At 46.4% G+C, this 27648-nt stretch overlaps 1 protein-coding gene across 3 annotated transcripts in view; it reads right to left on the bottom strand.

Moving 5' to 3' along the window:
• The window catches only part of LOC125940196 (b(0,+)-type amino acid transporter 1-like), a 44651-nt gene extending 17298 nt beyond the window's left edge, over nucleotides 1-27353 (bottom strand). Inside the window, exons 1-8 of one of the 3 annotated variants that reach the window (XM_049656003.1) lie at nucleotides 27212-27353; nucleotides 25988-26091; nucleotides 22751-22906; nucleotides 22110-22211; nucleotides 21605-21865; nucleotides 20440-20565; nucleotides 18531-18627; nucleotides 14936-16116 (exon numbers count right to left, since the gene is read on the bottom strand). In XM_049656003.1, coding sequence (XP_049511960.1) covers nucleotides 15354-16116; nucleotides 18531-18627; nucleotides 20440-20565; nucleotides 21605-21865; nucleotides 22110-22211; nucleotides 22751-22906; nucleotides 25988-26015 — 1533 coding nt within the window. In that variant the 5' untranslated portion in view covers nucleotides 26016-26091; nucleotides 27212-27353 and the 3' untranslated portion in view covers nucleotides 14936-15353. Of the gene's footprint in view, nucleotides 1-14935; nucleotides 16117-18530; nucleotides 18628-20439; nucleotides 20566-21604; nucleotides 21866-22109; nucleotides 22212-22750; nucleotides 22907-25987; nucleotides 26092-27211 lie in introns of those variants that run through there. The other 2 variants (XM_049656004.1, XM_049656005.1) reach the window with 2 other exon arrangements.
• Nucleotides 27354-27648: the final 295 nt, after the last annotated feature.

Raw genomic sequence — 27648 nt, 5'->3', positions numbered from 1 at the left:
GGCATCTTTCCAAATAGGCAATCACCACGTGGCCTGAAGCAAGTCTACTACGTTTTCAGCGACTGATGCGAAGATGCGCCTATGTGTGAAAGAAAATTTTCTATGCATCCGCTTTTTCTTTATTTTTGATGACAGTGAAACACCTCCCTACCCTTTCTCTCAAGACGCAGAAGCAGCAACACTCATTGGACCAAGATGCTGCCAACCAAAGTGCGCCAGTAAACGTCGCGGAAAAAAATCGTTGCAGCGCTTCGTGAAACTTATCTACCCACTGGCACACCAGTCGACAAAGGTTGCAGTGATTGCTCCAATACTGCTATCAAGCCAGATATGTGGCGGTGTTATCGCAGACAGCGCTCTGCGTCAACACAACGAACTAACAATGTCATGCACGGGAATAAAAAATTAACAGGCAGGCGAGTACCAAGAGGGCTCATATCCGGGAGAGCGCCCCTGTCGCCGCTAGGTGGCGTACCGCTAGGTGGCGCGGATAGGCAGTCTGGCACGCGCTCGCGTGGTCCGCAAACTTTTGTGGTTGACTGTACATAATCTGGACGCTCGCTCGCGCGCAGTGTCAACACCTAAATGTTCTTCCACCGTGGTTTACATCAAGCACAGGTGCTGGCTCTTGCGCATGCGCTTCTTCTAGCACTGAAAAGCACCCACGAACATCAGCGACATCGTCAAAATAGGCGACAGCCGTGCCTTTTGGTAGGTGCCATCGCTCTGTGCTAACATAGGTCAACAACAGGTTCGTGTGCCCATCGGTGACATTTACGACGCATCGTGCAACGGCGATACCGTGAGTAAATAACAAGGGATTACTTGGTCTGCAACTCCTTCACAATCAACCGGTACGTCACATGCGACCGAAACAAGGATACATGACCGAGGTAGGACGACCACGTTGTTTTCAATTAGACGACAGGCGTTGCGTTTCGGCGATAAGCAGAGAATTATATCCGGAGTCCTGTGAAACGTAACCAAGCAGTCCGGGATGTTGATTATGGCGTCGTATTTCCGTAGAAAATCCATGCCTATGAATAAATCTTTACAGCATGTTCCAAGAACGACGAAAGTTGCCACGAAGGACGAACCTCCTATTGTGACTCTCGTCGTACAGCTTCCAGCAGGCGTGAGCAGTTGGCCGCCCGCAGTCCTTATATGAGGTCCGGTCCAGGGCGTTTTTACTTTCTTAAGGCGAACGGCTAGAGCTTGACTCATTATCGAATAATCGGCACCAGTGTCGACTAGCGCTGTTGCTTGCAGTCCGTCAACTGAAACAATAATATCGGCACTCACAATTTCGCCGGTGTTAGAGTTTGTCGGCTTCAGGGCGTCTGCGGCGAGATTATTGGGGGTTTTTCATCGTCTTGTTGGCCCGCAACCATACCCCAAAGGTCGCCGCCGTTAGTTTCCCCGGCGTGGACTGGGCGACCTTCTTCCCCGGAGGTCAGCAAAAGTACGTCCACTCGGCGCAGATGAATGAGCAGGGGACGGAGAGCGTGACCGCTGGCCAAAATCAGTCTGGTGGTTGGGCTGAGAGTCGTCGTTCAGAGTGCGCGTTGCGGGAGCACCTTGAAAAGCAGCGTCGTCGCGGCGTAGCATGTGGTCGTTACTGGTGCATCGACCGTCAGGCCAGGATTCATAAGGTCGAAATGAGGCATCGGTACCAGCAATGGCGGGAGACATGGCCGATGCCTCCGCAGTGATAGCAGAGGGGGTGCCTAGTGACAGTGCGCCATACGTCCGTTCTTCGAATTTGCGGCAGCCTCGAAGGCTCGTCTTGTGGCGGTGACCAAAATGCAGCTGACGGCGGCTGGCGATAGGACGGCATCGGCACAACGGGCGGATGTCTCAAAGGTCCCTCTGTTGGTGATGACCATGGTGTGGCCCTTGGTGGCTGATGGTGCGATCATATGGGCGTCATAGCTGGTTGACGTCGGACAACGTCGGCGTAACTTAGGGGGCGCTGCTCGTGAACAGGATCGCCTGCCGAAAACGCTTGCCTAACTTCATCACGGACGATTTCAGTGACTGATGCCATGGGTGGACATACTGCCGGTGTCCAGAGCTTCTGAAGTTCTTAGCGAAGAATCTCCCGAATTAGATCACGGAGGGAGTTCTGACTGGTAACGGTCATTGCGGCGGAGTTGATAGGAGTGCTAGTGGGCAAGCGATCGTACTGCCTGCCTCTTAGATGGATTGCGCACAAGTCCGGCGAATAGTTCTTCTTTTACGCCATGCATAAGGTAGCGCAACTTCTTTTCCTCACGCATGTGAGGAATATTTGCTAATTTCATAGCAAACAAGGCCAGAAGCCAGCACACCTCTAACGGGAGTAAAGATACCAGTGCAGTCCTTCGTATCAGATGTCGGCAAGAAACGCAGCAGCACTAAGCAGCTATGGTCAGTAAAGTCCGCGAGGTTTCGCAAAGCAAGCTTCACTTTAATAATACTACTGTGCCTGCATTTACCAATACAATGTCTCTTCTTCCGTACTCAGGCCAATGTCCTTTTCCCTTTCCAGTTTCGAGTAATACACCGATGTACTAAAACCGCAGTGGGCTTGCAAAATTCAGATGGGGAGTTCTCTGGCAGCTGTGCCTACAGACGCTATTTGAAACTTGTGCGCGCATGATTCAGAGTCGCAGCATGAATAGCAATTAGAGCGCCCACAGGAAGCGAGTTAAAAAAGAAACTTACCTCTGTTCATGATGTTCCTGAAAGTTTCCTGATCTGAAAATGTCTGTGCTAGCTCAAAACTCTCTTACCATTTTAGATGCATATGACATCAGCGCCCGCAACTGAAAACAAAGCCATCGTTTCTTAGTGACATGCTTTATTGTCTCCATTCATAAGATACTAAGGAAAACAACGCTCTTCTGAGAAGTGATGTTTTCATTCAACGGTATCTACCCTCGCTCAAGCTCAACTCAAAGAACAAAGGTCTTTTGAAAGGAAAAATTGCCGTACACCCGACTGTCACACAAGGCTACAAAGGAAAGCAATACGGGTTTCCCAGAAAAAGAAGTTTCGCAGTCGAAGAAAATTTCGTCATGGCAGGGGCTCGAATCCTAGACCAACACCTTTCCGGTGCGGTCACTTTATCATCTTAGCTAACCACAGGACTAGCGGAGTGCTCGAGCAAAGCCGAACTCTCCAACAACTCCAAGCACAGAAACACATAACATGGCAAATCAGTTCCACGTACACCCGCCACCTTGCAGTTTTCCGTAGTACTCATTTGCAAAAATGGCATTTCATACCATCATTGTGACACTTCCCGCCACTTGACTTGAGATTGCGGCAAACTAAATTCGTCAAATGCAGCAGCAATCTCTCAAGTGATGTCGAAGATGTCTAAGATAGCAGAAAAGGTGGTACTTAGAGAGCAGTAAAATCCTTCGTACCTACAGCACACTGGTCATCCATGAATGCCACCAAATGGCGTTTCACGACACAACATAAATGGCTCTCTCGGGCAACTTTCAACAGCGATACTGATTACTCGCTGCACTTGAGCAGCCTATTTTAGCAGAAAACCTGCTGCACGCGTTCGCCTGTCGAATTATTTTTGATAAATGGCCATACATCAGCAAAATGTGGTCGCCGACGGTAAAGCCACACCGCTCTCCAACTGCTTCCATTTTCGACACGGCACACGGCACACAGCTGTTCATTACGAGCTCGCAAAGCTTTAGCAAACGTTACCGCTTTTCACAAGTGCTCCACTGTCCACATGCACAATTTAGCAGCTTCAATGTAGGTTCCAGGTGCTGCAGACGACAGTTCCATAAAATCGGGGTGTTCCACGAAGTTTCAGTCATGGTTTGAGCATTTTCAAATCATTAAACTGCTTCTTCTTTTTTGAGCAAGTAAACGAAGACCCCTCGCAGTTTCTGTTCTTGATAAGGGTGGCGGCAACCGAGGGGCCGCAGCGGAGCGCCAGAACAATAGGGCCCGCGTTACAAGCTTCTATAAGAGAACTGCCCATGCCGTGCATGCGCATCGAGCACACTCACCTATGTATCGCGCATCAAGCACGAGCATCGAGCACGTTCCAGCATGTGCGCTGCCAAAAGGACATGGCTGTAGTGGTAATGGTAAAAGTAATGGCCTTCTTCGGCATATCGGCAGGCTCGACAGCGATTTGGGGATACGCTTTCACGAGGTCCACTTTGCTAAAGATCTTCCATTCTTCCAAGTGGCCCGGTGAAATCTTGGATCTGTGGAAGGGGTAGCAATCGGGCGTTGAGCGCCCGGTAGTCGCCGCAGGGGCAACCGTCACCCGTTTCGTTCTTGGGCACCAGATGGACTCGGGATGCCCAAGTGCTGGACGAAGGACGAATAATACCCAGCGGGAGCATGTGATCAAATTGACGTTTAGCAAAGGCCATACACTCACCGAAGAGGCAGCGCGGACGACCTGCGACGGGTGGACCACGTGTTACAATGTGGTGGGTTACGCTGTGCTAACGACGTTACGACGTCACTAACGGCGCCGTCAGTTACGTCGTTCTCCACGTCGTACAAAAGCGCGCGCGCCATTGGCAGCGCCATCAGTGACATCGTTCTCTGCGTCGTACATGCTCTGCCCACAATGCCGGCTCCTCGGCTCGCCGTTGCCGCATGCGTTCGATATCTCGAGTATCTCGATATCTCGGAAATCCGCTAGGTGGAGATAAGTAATTGAAGGGAAACTGAGACATCCACTAAAATGTAGCAATTTCCTACAATGGAAACCCAACCGGGTTCCTCGAAAGAAAGCCTCGCAGTTGAACCCGGTTGGGTTTCCATTGTAGCAAATTGCTACATTTGGGTGGATGTCTCAGTTACCCTTTAATTACTTATCTCCACCTAGCGGATTTCCGCTGAACTATAACATCAAACACTTGCCTTTGCTTCGAGTTGTCGACAAATTCGACTTCGCCCTGCCATCTGCTAGCCGCTTGGTTAGCTCAGATGGTAGAGCGGCTGCCCTGGAAAGGCGGTGGTCCCGGGTTCGAGTCCCGGACCAGGACGAATTTTCCTTCAACTGCGAGGCTTTCTTTCGAGGAACCCGGTTGGGTTTCCATTGTTGCAAATTGCTACATTTGGGTGGATGTCTGAGTTTCCCTTTAATTACTTATCTCCACCTAGCGGGTTTCCACTGAACTATAACATCAAACACTTGCCTTTGCTTCGAGTTGTCGACAAATTCGACTTCGCCCTGCCATCTGCTAGCCGCCTGGTTAGCTCAGATGGTAGAGCGGCTGCCCCGGAAAGGCGGTGGTCCCGGGTTCGAGTCTCGGACCAGGACGAATTTTTCTTCAACTGCGAGGCTTTCTTTCGAGGAACCCGACCCTCCCCCCCCCCCACTCTCTCATGGCCACTCCCTCATCCCGGGCATGGAATAATATCCTCGCCGGGACCAGCCTGCAGTATCAGCTCCGGGCCGTGGACAGAGCCGGGGAGGTGGCTGTCAGACACGACCTGACAGACTACCTCCCCCCTTGAATGACACCTATTGTCGAATAAAGTTGTACCTACCTACCTTTCGAGGAACCAGGTTGGGTTTCTATTGTAGCAAATTGCTACATTTGGATGGATGTCTCAGTTTCCCTTTAATTACTTATCTCCACCTAGCGGATTTCCGCTGAACTATAACATCAAACATTAGTCTTCTTGTATGGCGCTCAGCTTCTCCTTGTGTTTAGTGAATGGCATTGGGGTCGTCTTGGTTTGTTCAAGTATAGCGTAAGGCGTATAATAGAGTAGCCGAAATATAAATAGAAGAAAAGCCAAACTAATCCAGCAATAAGAAGCTAAATGGCTATTTCGTAGAGACCGTCTGCTAAGTCCATATAGGTAAGATGGAGGAAGAACAGTCAAATATTTCCACTTCACCAGCGAGTGGTGGAATTTCCACAAACGAATAAAACATGTCTCATCAACCAGATGAGGCATGTGTCTGCTGCAGCAAAAAACCAGAGACCAATGAGCACATCCTCTTGGAATGCGAAAGGATTAACCCAACGAAACCCGTAGGTAACGTACACCTTCCAGAAACGCTTGGGTTTAAGGTGTATGGAAGCAGCAACCGGTCAGCAGTCGAGATAAGCAGGAGACGTGTTAAAGTATTGGTGGGAAAAAACGTAAGATGAGATTGATATGATTGGATCCGTTACAGGCATAGGTAGCGGTACGAGGTAGATAGAAAAGTTTGAGGAAGATAAAACTGATTAAGCTGATGTATACGACAATGTTTGAAAAGACGCATGTATAAGATACCTAATCAACTCAAGCATGCTAGGTGACTATTCGACACCGCCCCGTTTCAAAGGAGATGCATATAAATAATCAACATAGTCATGACTACGACTCACTGTTTTTTCTCGAAACATGACTTTTCCCTCCCATCTGCGAATGATCTTTCTAACAAACACTACACGAAGGAAGGCTTATGGTGTGCACTACATCTCGCCAAGTATCACGTCCCTGCTTCGCGTTACGGGCGGAACAGAAATATTTTTTTATTTTGCGCCTGCTCCGAATAACCCCGATGCGCAGCGTTATAGTGACCCAACATGACGACGACATAATGACGACGATGACATGACAACCGTGTGAAGACAGTTGTATGACGATGACAATGGCTGAATGATGATCACGAAGCCTGTGTGAGGACGACGGCGTAACAAGAGTCGGATGATGAAGCTGTAGTTACGACGGTGGAACGGCCATGGCGACATCATGACGGTGGTGTGAGAACAAACAATTACTGCATGACGGCTATGGAGGGACAGCGACGGCCTCACGAAAGGAGCACGATAAAACTGGATCAACGATGTAACGACCATAACTTCATTACGACAACGAGCAAATACCCAGTGGCGCAAGCTACTAGACAGCTTGGTCTACTGGATTGGCGTAGAAGGTTTGACGCTATGGCGAAATCATATCACGAAGTTGAAATGACGAGGATGGATCGGCCAAGACGGCGTGACGAGCACATAACTAGTGGCCCAACCTGGAAGAAAACACGAGGGACTGAGTCGGTGTAAGAGCACGGACGCACGGACGGACGGGTGGGTGGGCGGGCAGACGGGCTTCTTCATAACTGCGTTAGCATTCTTAGGGTGCGTCACGCACATTCTGTCGGCTCTCTATCTAGGTTTGTATCTATGTATCTATCCGTGGTTCTCCACAAGAAAAGTAGAAAGTTACCTATCAACAAAGGGGTCAGGAAAGGAGAGACAATCTCTCCAATGCCCTTCACTGCATGCTTAGAAGGAGTATTCAAGCTATCAGACTGGAAAGGCTTAGGAGTGAGGATCAACGGCGAATATCTCAGCAACCTTCGGTTTGCAGATGACATTCTCCTGCTCAGCAACACTGGGGAGGAATTGCAACAAATGATTGAGGACCTTAACCGAGAACGTGTGAAAGTGGGATTGAAGATTAATATGCAGAAAACAAAGGTAATGTTCAATAGCCTGGCAAGGGAACAAGAATTTCTTGTCGGCAGTCACCCTCTAGTTTCTGTAAATGAGTACGCTTATCGAGGCCAATGACTCACAGGGGACCCTGATCATGATAAGGAAATTTACAGAAGAATGAAATTGGGGCTGAGTGCATATAGCAGGCATTGCCAAATCCTGACTGGGAGCTTACCACTGTCGTTTAAAATAAAAGTGTACAATCACTGTATTCCACCGGTGCTAACATACGGGGCAAAAACTTGGAGATTAACAAAGAAGCTCGGAGGAGCTTAAGGACCGGACGAAGAGCGATGGAACTAAAAATGTTAGGCCTAACGTTAAGAGACAGGAAGAGAGCTGTGTTGATCAGAGAGCAAACTTTATAGCTGATATTGCAGCTCACATTAAGAGAAAGAAATGGAGCTGGGAAGGCCATGTATTGCGGAGTGTAGAAAACCGTTGGACCATTAGAGTTACAGAACGGGTTTAAAGAGAAGGGAAGCGCTGTCGAGGATGGCAGAAAACTAGGTGGGATGATGAAGTTAGGAAAGCAACTTGGGGGTGCTAGAGCATGTGGCAATGCGTACAGCTCCCTGCATTTTTAACTATATCGCGCGAGAGCACTATAATATGGTCGTACATTGTCCTGAAAGGCGCATCACATTAGACGACTCGTGCACAGGAAATTGCTTAGTGCACTTGATACTACTTCTGCCGGTCTCGCTGATTATCGCCGCTTAAAGGCGCTAAAATGACGCGGGATGGACGCCCCTGCGATATACTCGTAGTTAAAAATGCGGGAGGCTGTACATATTGGCCCGTCTTTAACGAAACTCTTTCACACCAGTATGGGTCAATCTGGAGGCGGGATTGGGGAAGCACCCTTGTTCAATTAAACACTTTGGCGTCAACTTAAACATTTGCACTTTGATATTGAAACTCTTTGACGCTGACTATCAAACATGCTCCGTTCGACCAATTCCTTAGGAGTGTTTACACGTTAAGCATGTGCAAAAGAAAGACAACACACTTCAGCTTGAGTGCTTCAATGGGTGCACCGTCTATCTCGTTGAAAGTTAACGGATGAGCACAAGGTTGGGGGTTCGATTCGCAGCCGCCACGGCGCCGCATTCAGATCAAGGTGAAACGCAAGATCGCTCGTGTACGTAAATTAGGTGCACGTTAATAAACCCTAGGTGATCAAAACTAATCCGAAGCCCTCCAGTACAGCATACCTCATAATGCGCTGTGCAGTTACGGGACGTTAAACAGTAGAACAACAAAATAATTCATTTATGTTTTGTGTACACCATGGTGGTGTCTGCCAAAAGATGCACAGAGCTAATAAGCAACCGTTTCTCTAGTTCCTGTGAGAATCGCGATAACCACCGTGGTGCCATTCAATAAGGCGCGCATGCGTTTTTTTAAAAAAGCTGCACCAGATGTCTATGAATATAACAGGTGTTGAGTTTCAGAACAAATAGCAAGACATGCATGCCCATAATTTGCTTATTTTTCAGGCTTAATAGAAAGACCATGACTTGAGAGCTTTGCCAGCTTTGCCATAGTCAGGGCCGGGCGTCGGATGATATCATACTCGCATTTGCATCAGAGAAATGCAGGCTATGATAGCTGCGCGCACATTCTTGAACAGTGACATCTTGCAAGAGTTTCGGCAGTTGAACTTCATCCGCTCTGCTAAAACGAGACAAATTTGTTTGCCAGTACCTCTCCAGGCGCCACATATCCTCAAGCAAAGAGCACACTCCTACGATATAGACGCGTAGTCGCTGACGCAGGAAATCCTGATGATTATGTGTATTTCTTTAAAGAATGTTTTCACCAGTTCTCTGCTACCCTGCACTTTTGACTTAATCCTGCAAGCAGCAGCTGTCTTTCTCTAACGCCATCAGGAACATTTCGTCGGCTACAACGCCATTTGGCACTCGACACTGACTGCCGCATTGGTTATTAAAACAAAAGCGCCCTGTGGTTCCTCACGAACACCAGTTCTTCGACAAAACTTTGGTTTTTACAAATAAAGTATTTGCCTGAAAATACACTCTATGAAATATGCCGGGGAAAACTGGTGTAACTGCACAGTTCGTCCTAAAAAGGACGCTTTCGTCCCTCAGGGGACCAACTGAAGGAGTGTGCGTGCCGTGGGCAAATTTCGAAGAGTAAGTGTTTAGTCGCTGGTCCGAAAGAGAGCAACGGGAGGACGAACGGAAACACTTACTCCCCATGCACTCTGCTGTTTTCGTCCGTGTCGTGGTGTGATGTGGCTAAAACGGTATTTTCTATAAATCGTGAATCGTTCGAACTTCGTGCACTGTCTATTTAACATTCAGAGCAGCACATTGGCTCTTCGTGATAAATTGCGCTAAATTTAGAAGGTGTAATATGAAGAGCCATGCACTTCGTGTACACCATAATTAGACGATACACATTACACGCGCAAGTCATTGATGCACTGCCAGATTTTCTTTGCCAATAGTACCTAAGTTGCTTCCGTTCCAAGGAGATTACACACTTAACTGAAGTTATGTGTAGCTCAAGTGGGCTACGCGAAGCGACAGAGAAGTTAGCCCTCCCTGTCGTCTTGCTTGCGCCGTTTGCGCTCGCTACACGTCCATCACCGTAATGTCTCAGTTTAAATCATCCTAAGAATAATCGGGCAGCTTTCTTTTTGCATTTGCTTATGGTTGCATGTACACGCAACGTTAGACTCTCCCCGCATAGCATACGCGAAATGCCAAGTCTTATGTTTCGCCACCCGCCGTAGTTGCTTAGTTGCTATGGTGTTTGGCTGTTAAACACTTGCCGTTGATTAAAGCTTTTTTATATGTCAATAATCATTTTGCGGAAAGAAGAGTTCTGAAGAAAACTGACCCGTGATATTTATTTTAGAGTGATCAGCCCCTCAAGAGAACGGGCGTCAGTTTGAACTGCATCTATCCGGATGCCACGGAAACTCCACTTCTGAAAGTACTGCTGGATTCATGCGAAAAAGGCGGCCCTGAGGCCATGACTGTTGATGATTATTTCAAGCAGAGCATACTCGAGTACGCGCTATGCATCATTCTTTCAGTTAATAACACGACCGGCGGGGTTGCTCAGTGGCTATTGTGTTGGGCTGCTGAGCACAAGGTCGCGGGATCGAATCCCGGCTATGGCGGCCGCATTTCAATGGCGGCGAAATGGGAAAACACCCGTGTACATAGATTTAGGTGCACGTTAAAGAACCCCAGGTTGTCGAAATTTCCTGGAGTCCCCCACTACGGAGTGCCTCATAATCAGATGGTGGGTTTTGCACGTAAAACCCCATAATTATTTTTATGTATTGCTTTGGAATGCTTAAATTTGCCTGGGTATCCTTTAGAGTGTACGAATTATATATGACACTCTTATTCATCATCCGCGTCGCTAAATCACGGCAATAACTCCTCCACTTAGAGGCAACAACCACTAGAGAGAGAGAGAGAGAGGTTTATTTGCAGAAAAGCAGGGAGGTCGGCTTGAGCGTTAGTTTGCTCTGGCCTGCTACTCTACACTGGGGAAGGGGGGGGGGGATAAAAAGAGCGATGAATGACGATGATAAGATTAGGAGGTGCGTATATACATGTCCATCACGTGTATATCATACTAGAGTCGTGCATTGAATCCAGTGGCTTGAAGGAAGGCTATAGGCGCTTCGATGACGACAGCTGCGCTGTTGGCGTCAGGCCAAGGACCTATTACAATCTCGTCAAATATTGGTCTTTTAGTCACTGGTTGAATAGTAGACGTGAGGCTCTGACGTTCTCGCGCGTTAGCTTGTCATGAGCAAAAAAATGTCGCAGTTTCGCCCGAAAGGCGAAGCATCGATTGCGATAGCAAATTAGTAGGGTGCTATTCGGAGCAGAGATAGTAGTTTTATCGGCTGCATAAACTTGGCCACATTGGCTTACTAACTAAATTAACAGTCGTGGTGTCAGCGCGCACAAGCAAACATGAATAGATCACACTGAATGACCGCAGCCAACGACTGTCAAAACGCTGGCAGCAAGCGCAAGTTCGCGCGGTCTATCGCTTCAACGGAAACTGAGCTGCAAATGCACAGCCCATACAAAGGTCAGAGCCGTGTGGAGATAAGAGACGGTGCGGGCGACCGCCGGGCAGAGATGTTGTTGGCAGAGGAGAAGCTGCCCCCCCCCCTCCCCCCCTCTTCCCGTTTCTTGCTTTCGCGTGGGAGATTGAGCGGTAAGATACGCCTTTGGCGCCGGAGCACAGCGCCGCCCCGTCTCCCTCCCTCCCATACCCCAACGGCCTTTCGCGGGACGGTCGCGTTTGCTTTCCGCCGTGCGTTCGCCCTCCGTGATAGCGCCCGTCCCCCGCGCGCTTTCGGTCGCGCATACGGCGCGCGGCGACGATTTTATCGCCCTTGGAATCTATACGAAACCTCACGGCGACGGCGACGGCAGAAATCCGGTTGAAGTGTCCATATAATTGCTATCGCAATAATATGTGTTCGAGAACAACCCCTAAATTTTCGGACTTGCAAGTAGCCACCCTGCAAAATTTTCCATTTGTAAAACTAGTCAATTCTTCACGAGTGGCTCGCAAGAGAAGTAGGTTTTGAAGAAAAAAACGCAAAAAAAATAAAGGGAGTTCCGCCATTACCACTCGCCGAAAGTGGTGCATGACATAGACGGCACGACTCCTTGGCGTGACCTCTGAGATTAGGCAACCCCTGTGGCTCCCTGAAAAAATATCGGATGCGACCTACTGTCACTGCTGCTGGGACTGCTGTGCCGCGACGGCCGCTAACCACCAGGTCCACACGTCGTCTGCTTAGGCTCTGTTTAGAAACTGCTCATATTAAATTTAAGCAATTACCAGCGTGCCGCTTTGTCCCAATATCTTTAGTTGTAAGGCTAGTTTACTCAGTTATTACCAATCTAGATCAATCAAGCGCGATTAGGAACTATGAAGCAAGATTTGAAGGGTACGACTACACTTTTATTTTGCTGTTTCTAGAAAAAGCCCAAAAAGTTTAATTCGACATCAAATATATCCCTAAAAAACGCATTTATTCCATTGTTGCAAAATGTGAAAGCACGTTTGAAAGCGGAGAACACTGCTTATTTTGCATCGATAAAAAAACAGAATTACAATGCCAGAACCAAAAACCGACGATGGACCTAGCGCCCGTAAGCGTGAATAAATTAGCCCTAAAATACGTGAAACATGAACCATCATCGTGAACAGATTTAGACACACTTTTGGTCCCCAGTGTTATATAGAAGGTCACTTTATTGCAAGTTTATAAATAGTAACGTTAGGCCTAACTTAAGGCCTAACGTGAAGAGACATGAAGAGAGCGGTGTAGATCAGAGAGCAAACAGGGAGAGCCAATATTCTAGCTGCCATTTATTTATTTATTTATTCATTTATTTATTTATTGATTATTTATTTATTTATTACAAAAACCCGCATTCGCTCCAAGAGCATTACAGCGGGGGGGGGGGGGGGATATAGACATATTTATACATTTGTGGATGCAAACATTAAACACAGTGTCACACAAGCGAAACAAGGCTTTACAAGCAGGTAAACAAAGGCAATAGATCACTAGTATCTAGGTATGATACCCGTATAAAACAAAACAAGTACAGAAGTACAGTACAGCAAACAAAATAAAATTTATTACAAGAAATGGAGCTGGGCAGGCCATGTAATGCGTAGGGTAGATAACTGATGGACCATTAGAGTTACAGAATGGGTCCCAAGAGAAGGGAAGCGCAGTCGAGGACCGCAGAAAACTAGGTGGGTTGATGAAGTTAGGAAATATGGAGGCCCAAGTTGGAATCAGCTAGCGCAAGGCAGGGGTAATTGGAGATCGCAGGGAGAGGCCTTCGTCCTGCAGTGGACATAAAGATAGGCGTAAGATAATGATGACGATATAGTAACGTTATGACAATCGTCTTATTGGAATGAATGTTATCGTTTATGCCTATTTTGTACACCGCCCGAAGATGACGTTAAGTTTATTGAGGACATTCCTGTTTCACCTATTCCCCTAAAATATTATTGGAGAGAGCACAACAAAAACAACAAGGACACCTTTCTGTCAGCTTCAGTGGTACCTTGTACTGTAAACTTTAACTGGGACACCTTAAGCATGGATAAAAATCATAGATACTATACGAGCACATTGCTTTTTTACTTAAAATTTTGCGTTTTATCTCCTCTGCTCTTAGTAAATCAAAGATATCGTTTGTCAGAAGAAGATAGCACCTAGAGGACAATATTCACAACCTGATTTCTGTGCGTAAAGTAAAGCACTGCACGGGCCGATTTTTTCAGCCCGGGCCCGACCCGGGCCCGATTTTACATCGGGCGGCCCGCCCGAGCCCGACCAAAAGTTTTATGGCGTGACCCGGGCCCGGCCCGGGCCCGGAAATAATCTACGTTAATCGCGCGGCCCGGCCCGCCGCCCCTTTACCTTAGACCCGAACCCGGCCCGAGACCGAAAAAGACCACCGAGTGGCATTAAAAAAATAAAATAAAGAAGAGAATGAAAGGAATTTATTCTTAAGGCATAAATACATGTAATATGCAATTATGAACACAATTTGAGCGGTCTGAACGCTGATACCAGCGTGCGAACTAGTACGAATGACCCTGCCGGGCAGTATCGCCAGCTGTTTCCAACGGCGCGACTTTGATACCGCCCAATCCACTTCTATCGCCACGCCGCCACAGTATTTTTTCGACGTCGGGTGCCTCAGTGCAAAGCATGCGACGCCCCAGCCACTCGTTCCACTCAACTGTATTCTAGTTCACTCTAGCCGAAACGCAGCCACGACAGGTCGTGAGCGCAGCGCATGGATGGAGTAAATGGAGAAAGAAAGCTTCTCGTTCCTCCATGGTGCAGCGTAATGAGCTGCTGCTAGGCGGCTGGTTGAGAACATGCGTGCAATCATGGATGCCCGCAGTGCCATATTTCAGCCGCGTGACGAATTATCTTATCTTACCAGTCCTCGTTTTACCAATTCGCCTTTGAAGAATCAGCAAATCGCGAATGTGCTTACACCACGCTGAAAGCATTAATTACATTGATTTAGGTAAGGAATACAATGGCATCCTTTAGTTTGAGGCGACTTCAGTCTCTGGACTTTTAAATTCTGTTGAAACAGTGCAAAATATGATGGAAGAAGAAAAGGGAACTACGCAGGAATAGCAGTGCTAGCTTCCAGCTGCGCCGGGGCAACATGTTTTTCAGAGTCGAGACTCGTGAGGATAACTCGCTGCAACATGCACCACCAGAAAGTCCGAGCCCGGCCCGGGCCCGGGCCAAAAAGCCCATGCCGTGCCCAAGCCCGGCCCGAGTCCGTGAAAAAACTGCCTACCAGGCCCGACCCGGCCCACGGGCCGCGCCGGGCCCGGGCTTTCGGGTAAGCCCGAGCCCGTGCAGTGCTCTAGCGTACACCAGGATTAGGTGTGTTGCAGAAACGTGTCATTATCGGGCGCTTAGACTTGTACGAGCAACAGCTCTTTGACACTTCAAAGCGCAATTTTCAAATTCCGCTGTCAAGATACATTCTGTATATAGCAATATCTAGCAATCAGAGGCGATTTATGTGCTATCATTACCATTAATATATTCCTAATGGCAATGGAACACTTTACCCACCGTGAATGCTTCACTAGGTAGCGGGACCAATTTTCGCTGCTCGTAGAGAAATTTCTAAAGTATGTGAAAACTTTTGAGTTTTAAAGTAAAGGATTTAATTCAATTGCTCGTCTCTTATCATGCACGATAGTTGTGTCAGCAAGTCCTTCAATTCATTCATTTATCGCTTTCGATGGCGCCTGACTCTCACAGTAACTTAAGAGCCCTAAGTTTCAATATATGCAGCTGTCGCGACATGGCACGGAAAGGAAAAGTTTCTGTAGAAACATCGACAAGCGTAAAGTGCCTGGCATTGCATATCCGCAGACCAGGAATACTAAGTACGCGACGCTCCCAGCAAACAGTACCAAGATCATTATGACGAGCATGTAAAGGTCCGCAGCTTTCCAGACGTTCACAACCACACTCGCAAAATTTACAGCGAAGTTAACAAATATGAAGAAGTACGGCACTTTCACTGGTCTCGGCACATCCCTCATTGTGCGACGAAGCCTCAGAAGGGTGAACGTTGTCAGGAGGTTGAATACGACACACAACAGCATTACGCTGTTCACTACAGACTCTAGAGAGCCAATGACGGTGAAGGCGGCGGTAAATGCGCCTCGAACAACTAGAGAGATAACGGGAACTGACGACTTCATGGAAACAAGACGCAGAGCGGATGGCAGGTGGCCTCTCCTAGCGGCTGCGAAGCCAAGCCTGCTTTGGCTGAAGAATCCAGCCGATAGCGTTCCGAACATGCTGAGTGATGCCAACAGGAGAATAATGGCAGCTCCGGCCGGACCCCAGCTCTTCGCGGCGAATGTTAGGGCTGTGGTCTCAGAGGATGTGATGGCAGTGGGTTCGAGAACGACGAAGTAAGCGACATTGGTTGCGATGAACAACAGCATGACCATGACGGAGCCTAGGATCAGTGCTCGAGGAATGACCTGTGACGGATTTCGTATTTCTTCACCGAGGTTGCAGATGCTGTACCTGCGCATACAACAGAGAAAGATCAAATAGGGGTTGGAGAAACGTGTGGTATTGTCTCCCCGCGGATTCAAAAGTGCAGCTAATGTGGATAAAAGGTTTACTATTTTTCCCGGAAATACATAATTGCTAATTTTTTGCACGTATGTTTATTTCCCTATTCTGTGATGGGCCTACATTATTTTTTGTTGTTGAATAAATGCTGTCTCAGAGTTGTTACATTGAACGATAAACGTTTTAAAAGTGTATGTGTCGGCCTGTCTCCTGAAAGATGCAAACTTGTCTTTAGACTTTTTGGTTCAGCTTAATGCTCTATTACTCAGTGATCTCAGTTGCGCCGGTGCTCTGTAAATTGTAAAGTTTTGAAAGCATGGACACAGCTTAAAATTTGGTTGTACTTATCCGTGCAGTAGTAGCTCATATATTTGCATTAAATTTGTAAAGTTTTAAACAGCCCTTCTGTAGCAGTCCTGGTGCGCTGCTTTGTAATCTGGTAATTTCTCCCTAGACAAATTTTAAGCTGAAATAAAAGAAGTCACTTTATCTGATTATTTTAGATGACTGTGCGAAAATAGACCAAACACATCCTAAGCAGTGGAGGGGGTGAGTTTTCAGGAATATTATGAAATGAAGAACAAAACAGTCTCCATAGCGGATAGTTTGCAGACTTCTTATACGAGTATGTAAAGGTTAACGTTTAATTTCAGAATTTTCAGTTACTAATTTTGTTGCAATTTTTTGTACAAAATATTATTACAAGCATATTTTTAACCATTGCATCACCCGATTCATGGCCGATCCCTCAGGGTGGGTTGAGCATTTTCACTAGCATGCAATTAATGAAGAACAATCATCCACCCAATAAAACACATTCAAGTAAGACGTAGGAGTGGTACACATGGACTGAAACTGATGTTACATATTCATGGGTACGTGTAAATTAAATGCAGAACTCGTAAAACTTGTCATATGAGAGTCACCAAATACAATTATATGCGTGGTCGTCAGTGACGCAGAAACAAATGGTAATTTGTTCTTCCGTATCTTCTCTGAGAAACACGTAAACTCATAAGCAAAACAGGTTTATCTTTTCTCTACAGCCGAATTACCGTATCTCTTTGAAGAGACCATACTCTTGATAAAATAGAAGTAACACAGTTGCTCTGGGTTAGTTTTGTGGGCAAATTATTACCGCTATCGCAAAACACATTGTCTAAGTTGGAGGCGTTATGAAAGCTGTGATTCCAGTTCGTGGTTTTGAAGACAAGGAGACGTAATCTAAAATGTTCCATATCTGCGATAGTTCGTACAGGCGACCATTTCGCCTTCAAGCGCGTGCTGGTTGGCTGGTTGAGGAAAAATTGAATGACGTCGGGCTCAACCAGCCAATCAGCGCGCGCCGGACGACGAAATTGTCGCCTAGGCGAACTATCGCCGAAATAGAACGTCTCAGATTACGTCCCCAGGTCCTTTTTTTGGCGGCTTCACATGTGTTTGAAGGATGTGGGATCTGGGTAAATGTCTGGCGTCATGGTCAAAAAAACATCTCTTCCCGTCTCGAGAGTGTCCTAGCTACTCATAAAAACTACCAAAATGTAGGTCTCAACGTGACGAAATGCGATAATTAATCGCGGAGCAGGTGAAATAATGGCATGGTCGTAATTAGCACCAGTATAGTAAAACATTAACCGCGCTTCCGCCATAGACTACACAACATTCGGGATCCGCCTATCCATGGCCGTTGGTATAGAAAACTGCGTGTAAACCAAAGTCTAAGTGCAAGAAGACATCGTCGACGCACGTCATGCCCATAAAAAAAGCGAATGAAAGAACTCGATCTGAAGGTAAAAAAATAGAGAGTCCCGAAAAAATATAAGGCCTCACAAAACAGTGCAATTATTGCAAACACATCATGCAATTATGCCACATTGCACCATCTGTAATAACTAATTTTAGGTACATGTGAATAGATATACCATGCACGTCGGCATCCTCTTCAGTTTGCGTCAACTTTTGTTTACACGCTTTTTTTATTTAGAGAATTTTTCAAGCACTAGGACATCCAACATTTTCCATGCATCTGAAAGCGATATTATGAGGGCATATTGCCCCACTGCGAGGTCAATTAAATCTACCGGTTTGAAAAGCCGATTTTTGTACGATAGCCATATTGACATAATAGAGACTGAGCACTATAAAACTTCGCATATTATTGCTTAACTAACAAATACTTGTCATGATTAAGACATTATTTCACTGGATAAGTTCCCCGCAGTTCTATGTCACCTGCTTTCGCCACAGTGAAGAGCTCCCGACAATATCATCCTAGAGCTCGCCGCACGTGGATGCATGACCTCCATGCTCATTGCAGTTCAAAACACTCGTTCAGATCTACTTCCAATCAGATGGCAACAAACCCTCCGTCCATGGTCATGAAGGCCGCGAAGTAGGCTTCCGTAAGGCCACCGGCGGTAACATCAGCACTGAAGAAGGGCTCTCTCAGGTGATTCGTACCTTTAAAAAAATTTTTTCGTGTAAATCTCACGCTGTAGCCTTTATATATTCACAGGAGCTACCATCCTGAAAAAAAGAAAGCGATGTATTGAGAACTATTTACTCGAAACAGTCCCTTCTTCGGAGAATGGCTTGGCTCCTTCAAAAACGTGTATCAGAATCAACTGCTCAGATCCTAACAACCAACAGAGTCGTTCTTCTAGAGGACCTACCCTTATCAAATTTAAATTAAATCGTGAACGTTAACGTTCAAAAGCAATAAGCAGGGAATGGAAAGTGCCGTTACAGTGGAACCTCTGGAATAATCACGAACATCTGTGGTTGCTAAACGTTCACGTAAAATTGCTAAATAGCATTTTCGCAAGCCGTCGCCACCGATATGCTGCTGTTGCCGCCACAAATCACAGTCACATTTTCCGCACCATAGCCACAGAAAACCCTGACGAATCATGGCGCTTACCATCACATCATTCGAAACAGCATCAAGCAAACTTATCTTCAAGAATTCTCCCCGTTCTATCACGATATAGGATGAGGTTACGTAACTCTAAAGCTGCCAGTCATAAACGAAATTAAGTTTTTTTTCAGTTAGCGGTTTAATCAAAGTGCCGGCAATATCGTGTTTCTGGCGCTCGCAATGAATTGCCCAACACAGTCCTTGGTAGTCATCACTAAATACAGAAGTTTGCCTACTTGCTTCTAATGTTGAGATAATTAAGAAGGCAGTTGTTTCAAACAGTTATCACTTGGAGCAATACATTCTTTCTGCTCACCTTGCTTCATCATCATCATCATCATCATCATCAGCCTATATTTATGTCCACTGCAGGACGATGACCTCTCCCTGCGATCTCCAATTACCCCTGTCTTGCGCTAGCGTATTCCAACTTGCTCCTGCGAATTTCCTAACCTCATCATCCCACCTGACTTTCTGCCGTCCTCGACTGCGCTTCCCTTCTCTTGGTATCCATTCTGTAACCCTAATGGTCCACCGGTTATCCATCCTACGCATTACATGGACCTGCCCAGCTCATTTCTTCCGCTTAATGTCAACTAGAATATCGTCTACCCCCGTTTGTTCTCTGATCCACACCGCTCTCTTCCTGTCTCTTAACGTTACTCCTAGGATTTTTCGTTCCATCGCTCTTTGTGCGGTCCTTAACTTGTTCTCGAGCTTCTTTGTTAACCTCCAAGTTACTGCCCCATATGTTAGCACCGGTAGTATGCAATGATTGTACACTTTTCTTTTCAACGACAGTGGTAAGCTCCCAGTCAGGATTTCGCAATGCCTGCCGTATGCACTCCAGCCCAATTTTATTCTTCTGTAAATTTCTTTCTCATGATCAGGGTCCCCTGTGAGTAATTGACCTAGATAAACATATTCCTTTACAGACTCTAGAGGCTGACTGGCGATCCTGAATTCTTGTTCCCTTGCCAGGCTATTGAACATTATCTTTGTCTTCTGCATATTCATCTTCAACCCAATTCTTGCACTTTCTCGATGAAGGTCCTCAATCATTTGTTGTAATTCCTCTCCATTGTTCCTCAATAGGATAATGTCATCTGCAAACCGACGGTTGCTGAGATATTCGCCGTCGATCTTCACTCCTAATCCTTCCCAGTCTAAGAGCATGAATACTTCTTCTAAGCATGCAGTGAATAGCATTGGAGAGATTGTGTCTCCTTGCCTGACCCCTTTCTTGATAGGTATCTTTCTACTTTGCTTCACCTTGCTTAGATGACCACAAATTAAAGCGGCTACTTGATCAAAACGCTTCTATTTAATATTAACATTGAGTACGTTACACTTACCATTTGCGGCGCTCACAATTCCTGTGCCAATGATACAAACCAGCATCAGGATTTTGGTTACGGCAAGAATGTTCTGCAACTTCGTGGACACGCCGATTGAGATGGCATTGAGAACAGTTGCCAACGCTGCGATGGAACAAGCACTGCTGTTATCGGCTTGATGCATTCTTGCGCAAACGTTGCGAACCAACCAACATACATCAAAGGCTATCATTAATACAATAAGTATTCTATATGCTGAAACACAAATACGATGTTTACCGAATCAACTTCGAGCAAAGGCTAAGATGGTGTAGCTGCCAACCTCTGGCTGGCCTGTAGGTACGGCTTCTTATATCAACCCTAGCCACTTAGAGTACACGCTGAACTGTGGCCACGGAGCAGTTTTGACGCAATTTGCTCCCATAAAGCTTTTCCTCGTGAAGTGCACTTCTTCCTGAAGTGCTGTCTTAAATTTTTCTCAAATCTTTCCCCTGCAATATTTGTTGTTTTCAGAAGTTACTGCTCCAACTAAATATCAGGTTGACAAACTTGTGTTACAATTCTTGTCAATCACAGGACGGTACTCCTCTCTTCCTGTCACCTGTCGTGGAAAGCGTTCCGCTTCTGTTTCCGCGTTATTTCTCTCCTTCATTCCTGTTTGCTTTTAATATCTCACCCCTTTAAGCTGGCGGGCATGGTTTCCCTTTTCTAAGACAATTGCCAGCCTGCTTGTCTTGCTCGTTTCGTGGTGTTTGTGTGAGTTGACATTGTCATTCAGAGTAATATTACACTTACAAAGGCAGCACAAAAAAAGATTTCCTCATCTATAACTTCCTTTTTCCACTTTTTCCTAGAAAAAAATACCTTTATGCCGTAGAGCAGGAGTCCTCAGCCAAAACAAACCGAGAAATAACGCAGGGGCTTATTTTTGAAATTTGCGACACGGTTTTCAAGGCCGCCTCTGCCGCCTATTGCAGTGCAAATGTCACAAAATCCTCCTGTCAGTGATATTAAAGGTTGGGCTAGTTTCTCGGAAAGTAAGACAGGCCTCCAATTTGATGTCACTCATTTCAGGCCATTGCACTATTTGGCTCACCATTTTGTTTTTCGCATCTGTTTGTTTCTTCAAAACTTTGTTACAAAGAACATGTACGACATTGATGTCGATACGGAAATGACTCACTAGAGAAACTCGCTGCTACCAGCACAGTAACTGCGTACGGTGCCTCGCATGTCGGGTAGACAAGCCGCAATGCATAACTGGTGAACGTGAGGGCGTGCAGAGCAGCACCCAGAGAGTCCCCCAGAAGGATCCGAGTCCAGGAGTACATGAAGACTACGTAGTCGCCCGGCCTGCCCAGTGTGTAACAGGCTGCGCAAATGTACGCGTACTCGCCGCCAGATGTCGGCAGCAACGCTCCCAGCTCTGCCATACAGAAAGCATCTGCGGGAAGCATTAACAAGTACTTTGAATACACGATAGAACATAGCTTCTCTTGCATTCTTTTCAGCCCACATCGTAATGCAGTACTGCATTGATCACTCGGTCGTTCAAAAAGCACGTGACCCTGATTATTGGGCAAGAACAAGAAAATTTCTTTGCTTCTATTAGGTATTTTGCTACGGCAGTGTTTTTATGCATTGTCAATCCTCCCATGCTGATGTATTTGTGTATTAGCGCTGCTCACAGATTAGGGTGATGAATCCAGCGCCGAGCCACATGAGGAGACTGGCACCAGTCGATCCTGAGTTTCTGAAGACCAAGCTTGGTGACACGAATATGCCAGATCCTGTGCGCAAAACAGAATGTCCGGTGCTGAGTGTTGCTTGGAGAAAAATTTGATGAGAGTTTGGAAAAAGCTAATCCTCGACATCGACAATTAGCGTTCGTAGAATAAGCAATGAAAATTCAAGAAATAAAAAATTCCGCCTTTAAAATACCTTGAATGGCAAACCTGTCGGAAGCGTCAACATTTCTGTATGCTTAAGCTGCCATCGGGAATAAATGAGGTTATTGAGTTAATGGAACATAATGTTTGGGCCAATAAAATGTTTCGTAGCAAGGAATAGGTCGTAATGTATCTATTCGGGAAATTTTTGGCCTGCTAGTAAAACTCTCCCCATACCCCCCAAAAATTTACACTTTTATCCAAATTAGACTTTGCGTACAGATTACACTGTGATTTGAAAGAGATTCTCACTTTCCTAAACCATTTGATGATGGAAAAATCCTGACCATGTAGATCTTGCCAACGTTTCCCCTAAAGTCTTCTAAAGTTCCCAGAAGCAATATATTTTGGCAAGCACCATTACAGTCTAAAAGACTTACCAATAATGCTGCCAATTACCACTGCGGTGGCGCTAAAGAGCCCCACTTTTCTTTTGAGTGTGGTGCCGACGACAACGGTGTCATCAGAGGAGGTTCCTGATGAGCTCTCATTCAATTCTGGTGGACATTTTCTTGTGCGAGAAGACCGGCGGTGCCCTATAAAATAGGTGAGACAAGTAAGTTCACTTTCTCTCTCACCTATCACTCCACCCAAAAAACCTGCACATAATTGCCCTAATAACTTGAGATATCATGCGAATACTCTCATAAACTAAAAAAAATGACAGCAGATCCACGAGGTGAATGATGATGAGTGGGCGAAGCTCCGGAGGGAATCATCGGATCTCCCGCTTAAGGGGACGCTAGCACAAACGCGTTAGAAACGTGCAGTACTCTCTAGTAAGGAGGAGCGGCCACAGCGTCTTACGCAGCCATTTACACATGCCGGAACGTGCACCGCGTTTGCCGACGCCATCACATGACTGCTGAGAGAGTATACCCCCCGTATTCATAAACGCTCCTCGACTTGAACTTGACTTGCCACCGCCTTGGGCAGCGCGTTCGAAACGCGTTGAAGGTAAGGTGGAGAGGCCACAGCGTCTTACACCAGCTTCTTACACGGGCCGTAACGCGCTAGCACAAACGCGTTAGAAACGCGCTAGAAACGCGGCCTTTCGTTAATGTTGGGTATTTATAGCCATCGTGGTGCGTTTGTCCATGTCCGCTTCGTGGCGTAGTGGGCTAACGCCGCGCGCTCGGAAGCGAGGGGTCCCTGGTTCGATTCCGCGCTACGGACACAACTTCGGAATTTTTTTCTCATTTTTCTCAGACTGGTTACACACTACTACTACCACTACGACGGGGACGGAACGGGTGCCGCTATAAGGAGCTTCGCCCCTAATAGCGCTTGTATTACGTGACGCGCTTATGAATTGTCAAGGCAGTATCGTTTACAACTTCTTTATTATTCTATTGTCACGTAGTAATGACGGTGAAGAAAACAGCTGCAAAAGTGTGAATGACAAAACGGACTTTTTATTGGGCGAACCTGTGCCCACAAAAGCAAGTTGCACTCTAAGCAGAACGATAGCGGCGAACACAGTCAGCGATCGTCTAAATCTGATCAATGGCGAAACCCGTCGGCTTTTATACATGAGTCATCGAAGGTTTCAGGGTAATTCCTGGTTCCCGCGTGTGTTCCAGAAAGTACTAGGCTCTTCGCGTCACTTATGCAATCAGATTAAATAAGCGTCGGTGACAACAGACAACGGATAGAAGGATAGACAACGTTTGAGAAACTTCAGGTACATGCAGGCGCGTGCTGCGCTGAGCGATAACGTTTAACATTTGTTAGCCGGTGAAAGATAAACAAGTACACTTGTCACTATCGAGGCCAAAATTGAAGTAAACATAGCTTTATAATACTCTCCTGCTCCACAGTTTTTCATAATGAAGTCATCCTAACCAAACAATTTCAATATACTTTGTCATCACTAATGTATTTGAAAGATCATGGAAAATTAACAAAATACTTTAAAGATGTCGTGACATAAAGGAGCCTTTAATGTACCGTTTATTCCAAAAATATACGGCCTCCTGAATCCTGAGCACTCCCTGGCTCCTGTAGTGTAAGATCCCTCCGCATGGAGGCTACTGTATTCGTAAACCAGGCCAGTTAGAGAAACTATATCACCATGGCAAACGGGCGAGGCATTTATTGCAGAGAAAATGCTACTGGGTGCCCCCTAGACAAAGCTTCACAAAAAAATGTTTACGTAGATCTAAGCCATTTTTCGGAGTCTGAGAACAGGAACTTTCTTGGACCCATTAAGTAAATGCCATACAACGTGTTATATTCTGCACAGCGTTTTGCACCGTAACGATTGCATTCCGGCAGTCAATACGGCGACACGCAGATACCATCACCACGTGACCCACGGGATCCCGCATTATGCTGTCTCTTGGATTGGCCCCCTCGGCTATTACACTGGGTTCAGAATCGGTGGTCCCACAAGAGCAGGCCAATTCTCAAGATAGGTCAACAGGAAACCACACTTTCCTCGGCGAAAGAACAACCGATAAGATGCGCCATACTTATAACCCTTAGAAAGTAGGCTCTGAAATTTTTTATTCATTATATGCATTGTGCTCCTGATGAAATATACTTGTTTCAATGAGAATGTTTAGGTATCATTTGCTTATTCGGCTGAGGAATTCCATAAAAAAGCAAGGCCAGCAGCCAGGACACCTGTGAGGGGAGTATAGATGGTAGTGCAATCCTTCGTATGAGCTGTTAGGCAAGAGACCCATCCGCACCAATCAACTACGGTCCGAAAAGTCCAGCAAGTTTCGCAAAGCAAGCTTCTCTTTATTATCTACTATGCCATACATTTACCAATAAAATGTATCTTCTTCCGTACTGAGGCCAATGTCCTTTTTCCTTTTCAGTTTCGAGTCATGCTTGTATTATTTCATCTACCAAACCGATATACCAACAAAGTTGCCTGTGGTTTAGCTCTGGTTAAACCTAGTCGAGTAGCGATAGCTACAGAAGCTCAGCTTCTAGTTAGACATGTTGTTATTAAGCGGTTTCCCACTAGACTAACAAAGGAGAGACTTTGTGGTCAACCAACGGGTGAAACTATTTTTTCAAACCAATGAATACGCTTCTATGATCCATAAGGTAATGGGCTTTTGTGGTGACATCGTCAATGGCGTAGTTAGACTCATCAAAGCTCCGCTGAAGAACCAGGTCCAAACTCTTACTGCGTAGTGGTAATAGGCTCCAACTTATTTACCTCAAGTTGAGCGGTGGCCGCGCGTCAACCGCGACGAGGCGAGTTGCAGGAGAATCGAGGGCCATGGTGTGACGTCACAGAGAGAGTACGCGGTGAGCACGCCAGCTGTGGCGGTTGCCAGGCAACGGTGGACGCGCGCCTGTAGAAGCGGTGGCCGCGCGGCGACCGCGACGAGCCGAGTTGCCGGAGAATCGAGGGCCATGGTGTGACGTCACAGTGCGGCCACGGCTCATAGTGCGGTGACGGCGAAGAGGCTAAAACCTGGCATAATGTAGCTCTCGCTACAAAACCGCAGCGGGCTTGCACAATTCAGACGAGGAGTTCTATGGCAGCTGTGCCTATAGACGCTATTGGAAACATGTGCGCGCATGATTTAGAGTCGCAGCATCGATAGCAATTAAAGCGCCCACAGGAAGCGATTAAAAAAAAAGAAACTTACCTCTGTTACTTGGAGTCATCATGCTCATGAAAGTCTCCTGACACGAAAACTTTCGTGGTAGCTCAAAACTTCCTTACAATTTGAGATGTTTATGACATCAGTGCCTGTAACAAAGCCATTGCTTCTTAGTGAGTTGTTTTGTGGCCCCCATCCGTAAGATATTAAGGAGAACAACGCTGTTCTGAGAAGTGATGTTTTCAATTCAACGGTACCTACCCTCGCCCAAGCTCAACGCACAGAACAAGATTGCCTTTTGAAAGGAAAAATTGCCGCACACCCGACTGTCGCACAAATATACAACGTAAAGCCATGATGGCTTCCCACAAGAAAATGCGTAGCTTGCACTGGAGGCGACCATTCAGTGCTAAAGAGACAGCGGAGCTGATGGGCACCTAGCTAGTCCTGGCTTTTGAGCTAGGCTAAGCACGACCAAGTCATCCCTAGCATTTTCCAGAATTATTTGTTAATTGATCGATTATCGATTAGCTATTTATTGGCTATCGCGAGGTATTGGCCACGTATTTGGGCTAGGCTAAGCACTACCAAGTCATCCACAGCATTTTCTGGAACTTATTGAAAATTGGTCGATTATCGATTAACTATTGATTGGCTATTGGTTGGCTATCGATGACTGACCAAGCTTAAGTAGTCCCAACCATGCTTAGCTTGACTATGTAGGCTCAGCTTCGCTAGTTCACAGGGGTATGTAGGCTCAGCTTCGCTAGTTCACAGGGGTATGTGCCATTGAGCTTGGACCCTTTATTCAGTACCGCTAGGATCGGCCCACATTTTCTGTTTGGACGTTACGGACTAACGCTCGGCTTAAACAGCTCTGCTGTTAAAGCGCTTCGTAGTCGAAGACAAGTTTGTTATAGCACCACATCGAATCCTGAACCAACACATTACTGGGGCGGTCTCTTTATCATCACAGCTAACCACACGCATCGCAGATCGCCAGAGCAAGGCCGAAGTATTCAACAACTCCCAGCACAGAAACACATAATAGGCAAAGCAGGTTCAGGTACACCCGCCACCTTGGGGTCTTCCGTAGTACTGATTTGCAACAATGGCATTTCATACCGCCTTTGCGACACTTCCCGCCACTTGACTTGAGATTGTGGCAACCGAAATGAGTCAAATGAAGCAGCAATTTCTCAAGTGATGTCTAGCATATCTAAGAGATCGGAACAAATGGTATTTAGAGGGTGGTAAATTGCTTCGTACCTGTAGCACACTGGTCATCTTTCCACTTCACGAAATGGCCTTTCACAGCACAGCATAGATGGCTCCCTCGGGCAACTTTGAACAGCAATACTGATTACTCGCGGCACTTGAGCAGCCTGTTGTTGGAGGAACCCTGATTCACACGATCGGATGTGGAATACTTTTTGATAAATGCTTGTTTTTACTAGAAAAATATGGTCGCTACCGGTAGAGCTGCGTCGCTCTCGGACTGCTTTCACTTTCCAGGCCGCACACTGCACACAGCTGTTCAGCACCAGCTCGCAAAGCTTTGGTTAAAGTTACTATTTTTTCCACGTGTCGCACTGCGCACATGCAGAATTCCTTATACTCATCCTCTTCTGATCGAATATCCTTTTAAATTAAAACCTAGTTTGGACAAAACTTTAGCCTACAACATTCGGTGCAATACATTTGTC

The sequence above is a fragment of the Dermacentor silvarum genome, chromosome 9 (assembly GCF_013339745.2).
Source record: "Dermacentor silvarum isolate Dsil-2018 chromosome 9, BIME_Dsil_1.4, whole genome shotgun sequence".
Taxonomy (NCBI): Eukaryota; Metazoa; Arthropoda; class Arachnida; order Ixodida; family Ixodidae; genus Dermacentor; species Dermacentor silvarum.
This window is presented reverse-complemented; position numbering and strand designations above follow the sequence as displayed.